The sequence below is a fragment of the Rhyacophila brunnea genome, unplaced genomic scaffold (genome assembly GCF_057557595.1).
Source record: "Rhyacophila brunnea isolate RB1 unplaced genomic scaffold, BYU_Rbru_1.0 scaffold_20, whole genome shotgun sequence".
NCBI classification, from domain to species: Eukaryota; Metazoa; Arthropoda; class Insecta; order Trichoptera; family Rhyacophilidae; genus Rhyacophila; species Rhyacophila brunnea.
In genome coordinates, this window is record NW_028232860.1 from 4,829,534 (window position 1) to 4,846,446 (window position 16,913).

Consider the following 16,913-nt stretch of genomic DNA (forward strand, 5'->3'; position numbering starts at 1 on the left):
CACTTCGCCACAGGTAGTATAATAGTATAGTAGCAAACATGTGCACAGTAAAAATATGCTTTCAAATGGTTACTTTATGATCATAATCGATATACAGCCTTCCAGCATAGGTTAACCTTATTCGACGCGGGGCTAAAATAAACGGGGAAGGCGTAATACAAAAATCCATAAAATCCGACTTTTAAAGTTTTTTCTGTTATTTTTATCCATGTTACGTGGACATTATCCTTCCCCTATCGTCTGCTGCAGCCTGGCACATTGCCAAATCTCTCTGACTGTGAAATAACATGGTGGTTCAAGAAGATTGTAAGCCAGAACGTTAACAATTTGATTTTGCATGGCTGCGCATGGGCTTCTGTTTTGTCATCATGGTTTATTTTTGTAAAAAAACGCTCCTTTGACAACGAGAAGTTTTAAAATGTCGTCAAGTTATCCTGCGGTAAAATCCACTATCATAATATATCTGAAAAATAGCGAACTTTATAATCTTTAAATTTATAAAAAACCATTTCCTTTATTCAAAGAATAATTCGTAATATTTGTGGATGTAACATTCCATAATATATATTGAGCATACATAACTTGAAAATACCTCAGATATAAATGCCCATACAATATACCCACTAGAAAAAATTACAATTGAAATTTTTTGAATCTTGTGAATTATTCATTGAATAAAAGAAATGGTTTATTAAAAATTGTTAGCAAATTCAAGTAGACGTTACAACTAAATATTTGGCGAGAGCCGGACGTTGGTTAGTAATAATTAAAGTAATTTACATTCTTGAATTTAAAACACAAAAATCGATAGTCAATAATAATGTAATTTGATATGCATTTCATGTTGGACCTACTAGTTAAAATTGTCGCAATTAGGTAGGAGGCTCGTAGTTTAATTGGTTAAAGCATATTGGCACGATACCGGGTGGATATACTTGTTCAAATCCCGTCGAGCATCGTATTTTTTCAAATGTGATTTTTTCTAGTGGTTATAATTTTATATTTGAGGTGTTTTCAAGTTATGTATTATCTTTAAATTTATTTATATTAGGTATTTAAATTTATTTTTGGTAGTTAAATGTATTCATATGATAATATTATATCATGGGTCATTATAAATCATGATTATAGCTATGTAAATTAAACTATCGCGTTAATAACTGTTTACACGCAAAATTGCTGACTGTCTTGTTAATCTTATTCTAGAACCGTACTAAGGCTTCGGCCACATAGGTAGGTGCTTCGCTAGTGCTTCGCTAGTGCTTCGCTAGGTGCTATGTTTGTCTACTAAAACACCTCTGCCACATTGCACGCTACGTGATAAGGTACTTTGGGAGCGCTCAAGTCAACAACGATATGTCACTCTCAAAACTAACCAGAAAGCTACTTCTCACAGAGAATTTAAGTTTAAAATTTCGAAAGTCTCAAATTCGAACTTGTTGGATGTATAATGTTAATGCATCCCATGCGTTATTATTCATAACCTCAAAATATACGGTGTTTGACGTTCGTCATACTGAAGAAACATCCGCCATCTTGCAAAATAACTAGGTGACCTATTAAAAAATTAACACGTTTGTTCGCCGGGAGACTCACGAGATGACTAATAATCACGTAGCGAGGCGTGCAGTGTTGGCCATTGCGGTAGTATATATAGTGTGCATCCGTTTGCTAGGATATTTATCACCTAGCACGTATGTTTGGTACAAGGCACCTGCCTATGTGGCCATAGCCAAAGCGAGACACGTTGTTGTCATTGTATTGAGCTATTTTAAAGGTTGTGAAAATACACATCAAAATGCTCTACGTAGTGTAGTTCATAATTTTACAGCAGATTCGCCACTATCGTTATATTGTGCAGGTGCAGATATCGCACAAGTTCCAACTATCGCGTGAAAATTCAGAAGTCGCTAAAACTTTTTTGATCTGTGCATGCAATATCACAACTTTCACGATAATACGTGTTTACATGTGCAATAATTTCTTCTTGTGGCCGCAATAATACGTACTGTCGCCAGTAAATCTATACGAAAACGGGGTATTAAGGTAGATATTATAATAGTGGTTAGGAAACACGAGATTTAACACAATTTACTGTGAAATCAGGTATGTATCTCTAAAGGTACCACAAAAATAAAATTTAAGTGCGTATACAAGCCAAGGAGTCTCTCATCACGCTGAGAGTGAAGAAGTGATGATAAACCTGTCTCGGCCACGACCTGCGGATGCCAGAAGGGGACTTCAACCAGGTTTGCCTGTTCTTTTAGCCAACTGGAATAAGGCGTTTAAGGCCGCTAAATAGTAGGATCTATAAAGTATATACGGCGGGGCTACGGAGTACTGGTATGACCTGAAGTGAGGCAAGAAGACTCGCGAGCGACTGGGAGGTGGTGTGCATATTATGTTTCAGCTGATGTGCAGATATGACCATATATACAAATTGTATTGATGGTTTCTCAATATTAATAGGTACATCTTCTTCTTATTGTGCCATCCCCGAGCGGAGGTCGGCCACCATCAAGGCGATCTTATCTTTGTCGTTTGCTACAAGGAATAGTTCACTGGAGCTGCACTCGTACCAATCACGGAGGTTCTTTAGCCACGAAATGCGGCGCCGTCCTCTGCTACGCTTCCCATTGATCTTTCCTTGAATGACAAGTTGGGGAATGCTGTATTTTTGTCCTCCCACAATGTGGCCGAGGTACTGTAGTTTCCTGGTTTTGATATTACGTAGAACTTCTCGGTCCTTCCCTATTTGATTGAGAACATATTTTGTCACCCGGTCAGTCCAAGGAATTTTGAGGATGCGTCTATACAGCCATATTTCGAAAGCTTCGAGTTTCCGTGACATTTCTTGGTTTAGGTACATAAAAGAGATTAAATAATTTTAAAAAATCATTTTATTTAATTGAAAAAAACTTATAAAACTAGTAATTGGTTAATAAATGTCATCAACAAATAGTTTCAACAATACAAACAGTTTATTTATTTTGATTGCGAGTAATTTATTTTAATTTTTATAAATACAACTTTGTATTAAATTCACTAGATGTCGTTAGTAGTACAACGGCCAAAAATCAATTCTTTGAAAGTCAAGACGTTTCCGAGATAATACCTTTATTTGCACACAAAAATATAATTGATTTAAAGGTATAATACATATTTTTTGCGATAATACAAAATCCCACGAATGACTATGGCGTCATTGGTCCCAGGTTCAAATCCTGGGTCAAGCAAGTACACATTTTGTTTTTCAATTTGTGTACGAGTCAGAGTATGTACCTAATAGGTTGTCCAAGTGGCTCACATCCATATCTCGTAAAAAAAATGTGTTTACAAACCTTCACTCTCTGGAGGCACATAATATGATCTTATTAGGACCGGACATGGTCAATACAACATAAATATCATCGAAATGCTGCTTCAGCTGCTGTGATTTTATGTGTTGTACTACATAGTAATAATTATAGTTTTAGTTTACAAACTGTCGATATAAAAATATGTAAATCCAGTTCATATAACATAGGGAAGGGAAACTAAAGGTATTAGTATCAATCAATTGCCATAAAAAATACTCTGTTAGAATAAATGTGTCGCTACATTTCAAAATCAGCCAAGTCCACCTTTAGGTATTTTTGACTTGTTTGTGAATTGCTGAAGAACTACTCCTTTCTAACATTTCTGCACTATCAAAGTTTGGAATTTATTAATTTTAAAATTTCTATACTCGAAATAATATAAACTTTCACCCTTGTGACTGTGTATTTGAGAAAACAAAAAGCTGTTTTTCTCCTATTCATCTATATAGTATGGACTTGGCAGATTTTGAAATCTAGCGACACAAATGAGACCTATATGTACTGTTGTATTGGAGTGAAAATGATTTTTTCTGATTCCCACGATTCGATTTTAATTCATAAAATAAATCAACTGAAAATAACCTAGGTTTAACCCAGTTAAACTTTATCGGTTATCATTCACAGTTGAGTTTAAACGAGATTTTATTATGACGTGTAAACGTGAAATTCTAATAAGCCTCATGGTATGTATTTACATTAATTTATTAAATCAACACCTAAGTATTATGATTAACAGAAATTTTATAATATAAACTTGATTTTTTTGCACCATCCGGTGCAAGGTATAATATTACACCTTCAAATGCATTTGGCGGCTCAAAAAACTCCACTAATTGCACTTTATGTAATGTTATGGCACTGACCCAAATATGTTTGACCTAAAATTTTCAAAAGTAATTTAAAAACTGTTTCCCTTTTTTGAATTTCGGAGTTTTACGGATCGACGATCACGTATTTTATTTTTAAATTTGAAAATCTAAAAAGGTCCATTTAGATTTCTGGTGATGTATAATCTAATTATAACCATTATAATATTATTAATTACTAGATTTCTCTACTTAAGAACATTTCCGACTCGTTTTCTTCTGGGTATGCTATCAATGTAATCCCTGTTTACCTGAAGAGTGATTACTCTTTTAAAGCATTTCTTTATACTTTTTCGTGGGTTCATTTACAATCCGTATATTCTTCTTCTTCTTCCACCCTGTCACGTCCCAACATTGGGGCATAGGGCAAACACAAGTTGGCGCCACTTCCCTCAGTCCATCGCCAACTCCTGCACCTCCCGCCATGTCAGACCTGCAGCACGTAGGTCGCTTTTGTAGCACCGCTGCAGAGTGAGGGAGGGCCGGCCACGGCGATGGAACCTTTGAGGCTGTACCACAAGGGTACAAAGTGCCGCACTCTTTGGCGGCATCCGGAATACGTGTCCCAGCCACGTAAAGTGTATCTTCATGATAACTTCAGTCACCGTAGGCGGTTGTGTCTGCTCACGAATTCGGGTGTTTGTAAGGCGGTCGTACCAATGTACCCCTACAAACCGTGTATACTGGCAAATATTAATTGTCATGTTCCCACCAATAACATTGGTAACTCTACGGTCTTCATGATACTTCGTCGCAGAACAGATGTTATGTTTCATGATGCTGTGTATCGTGCGATTAACTTATTTGATGGCACCGTAAAGGTTGATTTATTTTTTATTAACTATATAATGTTTGTGGACGTGATAAATAGGTTAAATTTATAATTGTATATAATAATATCATGTTTCTTAAAATTTACATAAACACATGCTGTCTTTTCTACTTTCTTGTTATATTAGTTGTTATGTGTAATTAAGACATTTTTATAATTTTGTATTTATTATGAATTATTGCGCATTGGCCAATCGCTGTAATGCCGTAATACTCTTTTTCTAAATAAATAAATAATATCATTGGTATATTATTATTTATACTTCATGTTTGCGTCGTATAGTTAAGTAAACACATGTGAATTCTGTTTGAATTGGATAAAAAATATTAAAGTCAACGAAAACAAAAATCACAGAAATAAACAATTTTGATGAATGTAAAATACAACATAAACTAATACGTAAATGGTCCCAATAACTGGCAGATATAAAAAGCATTAGATAATTATACCAATGTAATAATATTATACCGATAACACGTGTAAATTGACGTATTATTGTAATTGTAAGTAATTGGCCAAAGCAGACCCGGTTTGATTTTATTTAAAATTGGCGCTTGTTTAACAAGATGCGCTTTTTTTCAGGCATGTATTTGAAATTGGTTACCATCCGCTTGTGTTGACAATTAGAAGAAGATCTAATGCTTGTTGTTTACGGGATGAGAGAGCATATCGCGATCTCGGCCAACAAGTTAAAAATATAATCCATAACCTGTATAATGATCATATTATTATAATATTAATGTGTTTTTTTAAATGTAAATTACTAAATTAGTATAAAAATATATACAAAATAAAAATAACTTTTTATAAAGGTACTACCACCTTTTTAAATTTTCTGTCGAATCATATAAACTTGACAATTCTATGTACCTATTAATAAAATCTTTTTATTGTACTTGAGAGAAATACCGAATAAATATAGAATACTAAAATGTTATTTTGACATTTCATATTGATTCCCATAGTAACGCACATATATATTAATAATTTAGTTGCTAGGATCCCCTTAGCAACCAACATTAATAACTTTTCATATAAAACAGAATTAACTGAAAATTAATTCAATTCTACTTAAAAATAGCTAAAAGTATTGAAAGAATGCATTGTCATCGTGTTCTCATAATATATTCTAAAAGTTTCAAATGTCTCGCTAGTCGGGAAGTTAGTTAAAAATCTTCAATCGTCCAATACAAAGCTTGGACAAACAAGAAAAAATATGTACTGGACACAAGAAAAATTAGTACTGGACAAACAAGAATACGAGCTATTACGAGTACGAGTACGAGGAAATGTCCGTTGTCAATTACCTACCCCCGAATTGTAGCTGCTTCCAGTTTTCTGTCTTTCCCCTTGAAGTACCATAAAGCCTAATTGCATAGTAGGTACTTATTTGATAAAAATACAGTGCTAGATTATATATTTCACTACATGTGGTTTTTCAAAAACATAATATTTAAGGAGAATGGGTCAATAAACCGGTAGTATGGTATAGAAGATGAAGGATAACATTTATCAAAATTACACATATTATTGATAATCATAATAATAATATTATTATGAATTATAATACCTAGTATATTACACACGTTGACCCATCTGCATACTTGAATGTTACTTGAATAATATTATATAATCAATTCATTATTATTGTTGGTTTTCGATGTCTCACTCGGGGTCGCCACTGTAGTGTTCGATGTGTGGGTGTTCACTTTGGGAGTCGTCGATAAGTCGTAGGTTGTGGTGTTGAGGATGATGATGAAGAAGTCGAAGATGTATAATGCAGGAGCGATTTTTATTAGGCGTAACGGTTGGTACAATAGTATGATACAGAAATTATGTTACAATACTAAACTTATGATAAGTACGGATCCGAGATCCGTATCTCGGTACAATCAGATGTTGGGCGAAGCGATATAGAGACTGCGATGGTAACAGACTGGAAATGTATATTCGAGTGAAATTTTGATAAATCATTAGGTATTCGTAATTTATACAGTCGAAAGTAATACCTAAACATTATATTCTGGTACATAATTATATTGAACGAGTCAGCGGCTTAAATACGAGAAGCTGTGAATTTTATTTATTATTACAGTCATAATATAATATGATACTATGGGAATGGATATTAAACTAATTTTCCATTGCGATACCGTATTTAATATCGCCAATCAATCTGCTGATACAGGTAAACAGTTGTTTACCGGTATATGAGTATACGGTATATGGAATTTATTATTGCGGTCAAATAATTTGATACAATGAAAATAGATATTTGATCAATAATATACTAACAGCTACATTATTGATGATTGATGATACGAGTAAATTGGTTAAGATCGGAAATTATTTGTAACAACAATAATTGAAAATGATAATATTATTATATTTTTAAACAATAATAACCTATAGAGTTTATTTCGGGATATTTTGTTTCGATATCTGGTTTCATATATTTGCCTGAGAACATACATAGTAGTTTACTTGCTGATTTTTTTGTAAATATCGATAATCGACTATAATTAAACATTTTAAATTAATAAAATAAAAAAAGTATTTAAAATATTATGAATGATTTATAATATAATCGAATAACCTTTTTGAAGTTAATCATTAGTCGGTTCGTATACAGGAAAGCATGGCTAAGTTTCTTGTTAAGTTTTTTAGAGTTTCAGAGAGGGGTGAAAATGAATAAGTACAAACAAAACATCAAACGCAATTAGATATCTTAAAATAACAGTTTTATATTTATTTTTGTATTGAACTATATAAGAGCCTATCGTTATCTTGGAATATAAGTTCACATACTTTTATAACTAACTTCGCAACTCTCCATGTATTCTCAATTGCCACTATCCTAAATAAGTATATATTTTTGTATGGTATACTCTAGTTATAAAATAATTGGATTTAATATTGAATTATTGGTATTTTTTTTTGTAATTTCGCGCGTTACTTTGCAGTAAAGTTTTCAAGCCGAGAGCTGATATCCGGGGAACACCGGCAAAAAATTCGAGCGCAGCCAACTCGATTTGTAGCGAATTACGAGCGAAAAGTTTAAATGTCCCAACGGATACTACCTTCGGATTAGGCCAACTGCGCCAGGACAGATGGCGTGATGCAATTTGTCAATGGATTAGGTATAACATGTATGAGTTGAAAAGTATTGACACGGTACGTGTTGTAAAAATGGCTGGTATGCATTTTTAAATTAAGCTACATACATAGCCTCTACGTCTGGTAAAATAAAGCATAATAAATATGATTACATACGTGTATTATTATCTTTATTATAAGCAATTAATTAATAATCATACTGAGAAATTCATTTAGTTTATTCCGAATTTTTTTGTATTATATAATTTGTTTTTTAATACCCGCTGAAATGTAATATAAAAAGAGAGATGAACGACTCTCTTATGTTGAGTCATTAGTTTGACTTGACATAATTATGGCAAAGTCAACCGCACAACGATCAAATGCAGGTTCTAAAGTCACAGATAGATATAGACAAATTTTTTAAAATATGATAACAATAAAGGTGTAATGAATTACGTCATAATGGAAACATTTATTATAATTTATAATAAATTATCCTTTATGTGCGATGTATTGTCATCTATAATTCAACTATTTTTTGTTATTATTAATTGACAAGTTTTGAGAATGTAATATTTTTTAGTGAAAAAATGTCATTTGAAAATAGGTGTTATTAATAAACCATTTTTTTTATTCAACGAATAATTCACAAGATTTTGAGAATGTAACATTTATTAACATTAACATAATATATTGAACATACATAACATAAAAACACCTCAGATAAATACCCAATAGAAAAAATCAAGTCATTGGTAGGTACGTTAAATACATTTATAGGAATTGAACCTTCGCACCATTCGCCACTGAGACAAGCAGATACTTAAATACTCCAATTGAATAGTGCACATATACTAAGAAGAAGAATAACTACATAATTATATTATTTATGAATAAATTGTACATTTGCTAATGGTGTTCATATCGTGCATAAATACTGAAAGGCGAAGAAATCATACTTAAAATATATCAAACTTAAATTCCACCATGTACATTGAATCGATAGTACTCGTATTAATTTATTAGTTTTATTGTATATTTTTTTTCTCTAAGATAGATTATATTGTGAACGTGTTGAGTTAATAATATTGTGTTGGTAATTTACTTTTCCGTATTTATTTTAAATATTATAAATAAAATATAACGTTCTTTTCGATATGTACATCAGTAATAAATATAATAATGATATAGGTACCGTTATGAATAAAACTAGTATGAAGATAGAGTACATAATAATTTAATATATTTTTTGTTTTTCATTTGACAGTTGGCGATAACGGCGGAAGAGAAGGCGACACCCAGGTGGACGCCACAGTCCCGGGGGGCGCTCCGGGAGCCTCTGAACGTTTCCGCACAGAGTTCCTCCAAGATATCCCCTCCGCGGGGAGCAGTCCTTACTTCGACCTGAACGTCCCCACCAATCTTACGGGACTAGTCGGGCAGCCCGTGCGGTTGCTATGTCGGGTCAGAGGGCTGGGAAATAGAACGGTAAGCTTACACATTCATATTTAATGTTTATCCGTCTATGTTAAATTGTCAAATGGATACTGAGTCGTTTTATTCAGTTCATATATAAATAATAAATGGATGGTGTTGCAAGACTTCTAAGTGCATATATAATCAAAGAGTAAAATATAAATATAAGCGGATTTGTATTAGTTTTATAAACGGTACATAGCATGTCCCCCATATCTTTTTTTCCATACATTTTTGTCTGCTATCACGAAAGATGGTTTCTAATCCTGGCGTCCTAAAGGATTTAAATTTATATGCGACTGTCAATTACCTACGTGGTCGCAGCCATGACCTATTCTGGGTCAGATCTCGTCGGTACCTATTAACAAAAGTCGGATCTGAAATTTTGTCATTTTCGGATTATTACGTAAAAGTTATTTAAACACTAAACATTTATACCACAATCACAGTTTTTTTTTGTTTGTTTGAAAAATTTCGAGATATTCAAGTTAAAAATGCACTACCGAGAGTGTCCGAATAACAATGTCGGACAGTTGCTGCTATGTTCACCGGACAGACGGATGTTTTTATAAACGCTTAGAAAAGTTTCTATAACCCGTATTTTTATTGATTATTGCAAGCAATAGGTCACAAAGGATATTTTATGAAACATCTTTGATTACTCGTACTGAAAAATAACATTTTGCAGATCCGACTTTTTTAATAGGGACCGATGAACTGTTTCCTCGAGACACGCCTATCAGGCTCCATTAGCGAGTGGTGCAAGATTAGTAAATGCGCTCCCCAAAGACATATACATTTTAAATGATGTACTTTGCATTTTGTTTTTGAAACTTTATTTTATTACATAAATTGTTAATCTTTTTATTAATATTATTATTATTATTATTATTCTCTCTTGTGAGAGTAATATTTATTATAATTTAAATCTCATGTTCTGAACGTCCTGAATTTTGATTTTTCCACAATGTTTTGTTTTCTTAAATGAATAAGCAAATATCTTAAAAAGGGTCCCCGGCTAGGGTCTTCGGCAGGCCCCTTTACCTATCACTAAGGTTAAGAGCAGCGTTTGCAAAATGATATTCCGTGGAACCCCAGAGTTCAGCGAGGTAAAACTAATGGTGTTCATGCATGTTTCACTTTTTTGTATTATTAAATAAGTCCACTTAAATTATTGAATAGCCAGTACTCGGCATATAATATGAAGTACTAATCGTGGTTTTTTGGTTCCCTTTTGTGGTAGCCAATTAACATGCGATCCCTCGCCATATTGGATAAACAGGTATTTTTATTAATCAGGAAACACAAAAATAATTATAAAATAAATTCTACACGTAGATTATTATGTAATAATAAAAATAATAGGTATCACACCAACCATGTATTTCAAAATTTTGTAAGTACCTAAAGTATTATACCGTAACTTTTGCTATCGGAGAAAGGTCATGTTGTGTGTTTATGTAACTTAGCTCGTCGACCCGCCACGCTGGGCTCCCAGGCTAGAGCCTTGTCAGCCCCCCTTATGGATGGATATTAGGAAACAAATGACATTTTTTGTACAATATAATATTGCTAGACACTTTTACGGTTATTTACTTGGCTTCACACACACTTCACACTAATTGTAATCACACATCAACGAACAGTCAGTATAACTAAACATAGTACGCCCGCAAATGATGTAAAACTCATTAGTTTTTTTTGGTTATCGTTATTTATTATAAAAATTGCAGTTCAAAGTAAGGTAAATGTACCAGTAGTTGACCATGTAGCAGTAGTTGACCTTTTTTCAATAAAATGCCCAAAATAAGAAACGTAGACACGGGATTGCTCTAAATTGTAAAGTTGAGACAAGTGAAGCCATCTGTGGTCGGACTGAGGAACTAACACATCACCATATGTCATAGGAGCGTCATAGCAGCCATTTGAAAACAACACATCACGCCGTAAGCATTTTATTTTTAATTTCTTAAGTAAATTGTTAAGGATATCAGTGGATGTAAGCATATGGCAATTTAATGTTTTTGACTTCATAATAATATCAAGTTGATGCATTACGGGCAGTCATAATATTGAAGTATCGATATCATTTGTAATTTTTAAGTTATATTTACAAAGAAGCAAGTTTGTGGGGGGGTCAACTACTCAAACTTTTTTTAATACTTTTTCAGTAGTTGACCAGGGTGGTCAACTACTAGATAAATTAAATAAAATTATTTCACTTAGTTTTGAACAATTTTTACATTCATAAGAATGGAACGATGATTATTTAATAATTAGAAGTGTCTAGGGTGGTTCTGTCCAGTAGATGACCTATGCGTCGACTTTTTTTTTTGGTTTTTTTGGTTGGTGTATTTTTTCTTCGGAAAACAAAAATTTCTTGAATTATAGCCCTGAATATATAGCAACTGAATGAAGCAGGCCAACAATAGCCGAAAACTTACGAGAAATAGCGACGCGATAAAAAAAATGCAGGGCATCACGGAGGATATACTTTGGTCATTATAACGTACCCATATAATTAATAATGTTAACGTTAGTTTTGGCGCAAATTGTTTATCGGCCTACCTCACCATACTTTTTTATATAACCTGCCTGCTTCACCATACTTTCATATAACCTGCCGCCCCTAGGGGAGCAGGGTCTTAGCCAAAAAAGGAATAGAGACAGTGTACCAGCAGGTAAATGCCGACGATAAAGGATGCATAACCATCATAGTAACAGGGAGTGTCGGTGGGGCTGTCACACCAACGACAGTCCTTTACAAGTACAAAAGAATTCCTCAAGAAATTTCCGAAAATGTGGACTTTGTCCATGGAGCCCTTAAGCTGTAACAGTACCAGGAGAATCGTAAAGTGTGCCTTCAATGGTTACATCAGAGGAACCCAAGCGGTATTTAGAGAGAGTTCCTGAGTAAAAACATTGATGAGGAAAATCTTGAATCATTCCGCAAAAACAACGAACCTGATAAAGATGATAAGCCAATGTTCGCACTGTGACGAAAAGTAAAAAATGAGTCGGAAAATATCACTCCACCTGACCCGGTCAGACTCATCGATGAGGCATTGCAAGAAGAGGAATCCGATGATATGATGTCTTTGGCCGCCTGGAATACTATAATTATTATGATGTTTCATCTCCAATCGCTAGGGCACCTGTGGCTGGTCTAACGACTTGTGATGGTGATTCGTCTCCAATCGCCAGTGCACCTAAGGCTGGTATAAGGATTTGTAATGATACTTCGTCTCCAATCGCCAGTGAACCCGTGGCTGGTCCATCAAATATTCGTAGTCCATTCAAGAGACATTTTTTCTTCCCCGGTGAAGGGGAAGAAAAATTCAAGAAGAAAGCAAAAAAGGGAAAAAAACCCCCACCCCACTTGCCAGGAGTATTTCTAAACAAAAAGAGGAAGAAAAAAGAAATAGAACGGTTGAAAAAAGAACAAGCTGCAGAGAGGCAAAGAAAGAAAGAACTAAATGAGCAAGCAAAGGAAAAAAAATGGGGGAATTGAAAGCAGTCAAGAAGAAAATGCGTTTTTCTTCTTAGTCTTCTAACCCAAGTGTTGATATTTCAGACTCAGCGGAGAGTGAATGGCATAAGTCTAGTGATGAAAACTTTAAGCCTAAAACTCGATGGCTGCCCGTTATGAAAGTCATTAATGAACATTATATTATAATACTTCCCGGGGAAAATCGTCCATATTTCTTAAGTAAAAACTACTATTTCATCGATGCAAAAGTGCGGGAGACTATGGAAATGGCCAGAGCGACCCGATGTACTTAGCCATGAATAGAAGGCGGTAGTATCCCACATAAATGACCCGACACAAGTAAGCAAAACTCGTAATGTTTATTTAGTTCCGGAATTTGACTTTATTTGGAATATCTAAGGATTTTTATGTTAAGTTTTATTTTTGTAAGTACTGAGCCTATGCGTTACTATGCAGTATGTATGTACTTAGTTGCTAAAATAAATATATTTTTGTATTTTTAGTTTGAAGTAACTAATTTTGCACCTTTTGTTACCCGAACATAGCTGATGATTGGCTGTCAAACAAAATCCTCTCCTATGTAACTTGTTACTGAACCGGCTATTGCTACCAAGTTGATTCAAGTAGCTGTGGGCTAGAGTGGTCTGACAGAAAGCCCTGAGGCAACTCTGATGACAGATTTGCCATAAAGCCTTCTGATTGGTCAACTACTGAAAAATATATTGGTCAACTACTGGAACCCCTGATTAGACATGGTCAACTACTGAAACATATAGTGGTCAACTACTGGAACTTTCAATTTTTTGGATGGTCAACTACTGGAACAAAAACATGGTCTTGAAAAATTTAACACAATTTTTTTGTAACAGACCCTTTCTTAATTTTTGTCATGTCATATTAATTAAGACATTTGATCCATTATGAGTAGACTTGCTTTGCCAACATTCGGTGTAATACTAAACGTTAATCGTTATTTTTGTTGAATTTTTTTCTTAAATGGTCAACTACTGGTACGTTTAGAGATATTTAGGATAGAGTCAACAATAATGGATAAGGATAAGTTCCATGTAATTGTACCTTCAAAATTATTAGTTGTTGTGAAAGAAAGTAGATAAGAAAGAAAAAAACTTGTTTAATTTAAAATTATATATCAATAGTAAGGTAGCGGAAGATATCGGTCCATGGAAAAAAAATAATACATAATCATCTTCAAAAATGGACCCACTGCTTAACTAAAGCCTTCATTTATTTCATTTTTATCTCTCAAGATTAAATTTATCAATAATACTTCCATCGTTCTGTGGCAATCATATCACTCTGAATTAAATGAGTGATACTTTAATATGTATGTTTTTTTATCAAAACAAAACTGTTGATTGGTAATAATAGTCAGCAATTCCTAAATCATAGTTAGATCAGTAGGATATGTTATTATTTGTTAGTTGCGACAATATATCTTGTGATATTATATGTACTGAATTTGTATAAATTGTAAGGACAATGCATGAATCCTCACTCACTCATCGAGTCCATTACGCAAAGTACTACTATCGTCACGAGTCTTTCGCTCGAATCAAGTCTCTCAGTTCATTCATATAATCAATCTCTTGATCACATCGATCTCACCAGTACATCCGTATTAAAATCTCACACTGTCATCTCTATTAACGTATTACTATATACTTACATCGACAAATAAACAGTCCTCTCAAAACATCCTAGCTCCAACAAATTTATCTCCATTACCATCATCATCCTCAAAGTTCTAAGTATTCCAAAATAATTTGGTTCTTCTTCCTATTGAGTAGATATAAAGAAAAATGGCTTCTCTCTCCATATTTAAAATACACAACGGTTAGATACCTACTACTTATTTTTTCAAATTAGAACAAACAACTTTAATTTTTTTAATTTAAAACATTGTCACAGTAGCTCAGTATATAAACCAACGCGAGACAAAATGTCATGCAATCTGTCAATTGTGCCTTCGAATGATTTGTCAAATAGTACACCGTCATCAGCGTATTACAGTTTAGATAACTTCACCGTGGATGTGATAGGGATGCCTCGGTAAGCTGGTATTGACTTTCGTAGTATGAAGTCAAGGAAAATGATAAAGAGATATGGAGTAAGGACACAACCCTGTCTGACTCCGTTCGTAACTCTGAATTTCTGTTTCATGACAATATCACCAATTCCGACAAAGCAGGGGTTTGATTATGGTACTAATTTCTTAATAATCTTACTGTTGTAATATTGACTATGGAAAGGAAAAAAGGCGTAAACCACACAAATCACATTTTACAGGAGGCACAAAACCGTTTTTTTGTGGTTTTCGGTCAAAGTTAATATACAAAATAGACATAACCTTGGAGTGCATGATAATTAATAATTTGGTTTTTATATAATATCGATCGTAATAAGCTTATATGGACCTCCACAGAGTAGAGGTTTGTTTTAACAGATTTTGCTTTTTACGAGAAATGGATGTCAGCTACTTGCTCAACCTATTAGGTCCATACCATGACAGACACAAATTAAAAAACAATATGTGTACTTGCCAGACCCAGGATTCGAGCCTGGGATCCACGGCGTTATAGTCCAATACTTAAGCCGCGCGGCCGCCGTCCCTAATATTATATTTTATTGAGTTAATTTAAAAAAACCAACAAAAATTAAGGTTAAGTCGTTTTTCCCACATCACTTCCATTTTTTTTTTTTTAATAAATCGGCATTTGCAGCTGACATTCCTTGGAAACAACGTGTATTTAGTCGTGTATAACGTTAATATGCAATAAAACCTAATTTGAAAAAATTGAGGGTTACTACTTTTTTCATTTCTATAGTCGAATGTAAATAAATTTGAAATTTGTTCCACGCAAGGAGCAGACATGAACATATAATATAAAAGAAAAAATAACATTAAAATAAAGCAAAATTTGTTATAATAAACAAGACATCTTAAATATGATTAAGGTTTGCGAATTTTTGGAAAATAAAACGCTTAAACATTTCATAATAAGCATTTAGCGCCGGAAAAAGTGAATCCCGCATAACGAGATGGAGCATTATTATGCCGAAACCGAAATAGATAAAGTTAAATGGGTAACTCTGGCTGAATTGCTGAAATTTAAAGCTGCTGTAATAATCGTTAGATAGCGCCCGTGTTATATTACGCTCACACTACCGCGTTAACTTACGCGAATTAACACTGAGAATAAGTAATAATATTTGCCTAAGTATAATAGGCCTACATGAAAATTAAAGTAAGAAGGTAAGTAATAAATACTTACACTTAAACATGAAAATAATAATAAATTAATGTCGTTTGATTCATTACTTAACAAACACAGGATTTTAAGAATGTTATTTTCTTCTTATAATTAAAATACTTACAATTAAAATACATCAAACATATTCTTATAATCGGAGCGTGAAAGCAAAGCTCTGAGCAGGAACACGGAGCAGTGGAGCAATGGGGCTTACCTGGAGCACCGAAAATTTGTAGTGCTCCAATGCTTATTAATTATTTGAAATACGGCAACACTGCCGAGTGATAAATAACCTCATCTTTTTGACAGAAGAGGCAGATAATGAAAAACGATTTGCTGTCAGGAATTTTGTTTAATAGAATTAATATTGAAAAGAACGAATGATAAACCTTATTTCAAAACTACTTATTTTTATTTTTGTATGATTTGTGTACTTATTAAAACCTTTTACCCAGAGCAGAGCAGACCCTGGAGCGAAGCTGAAGCAAGTATTAGGTCCCGAAGTAGAGCAATAAAGGG

General features: G+C 33.6%; 1 protein-coding gene across 1 annotated transcript in view; it reads left to right on the top strand.

Annotated features, from left to right (window-relative positions):
• Positions 1–16,913, top strand: part of LOC147071111 (zwei Ig domain protein zig-8-like) — a 195,846-nt gene that overhangs the window by 150,819 nt on the left and 28,114 nt on the right. The window contains exon 3 of the mRNA XM_085948042.1: positions 9,424–9,644. Coding sequence (XP_085804168.1) covers positions 9,424–9,644 — 221 coding nt within the window. The remainder of the gene's footprint in view (positions 1–9,423; positions 9,645–16,913) is intronic.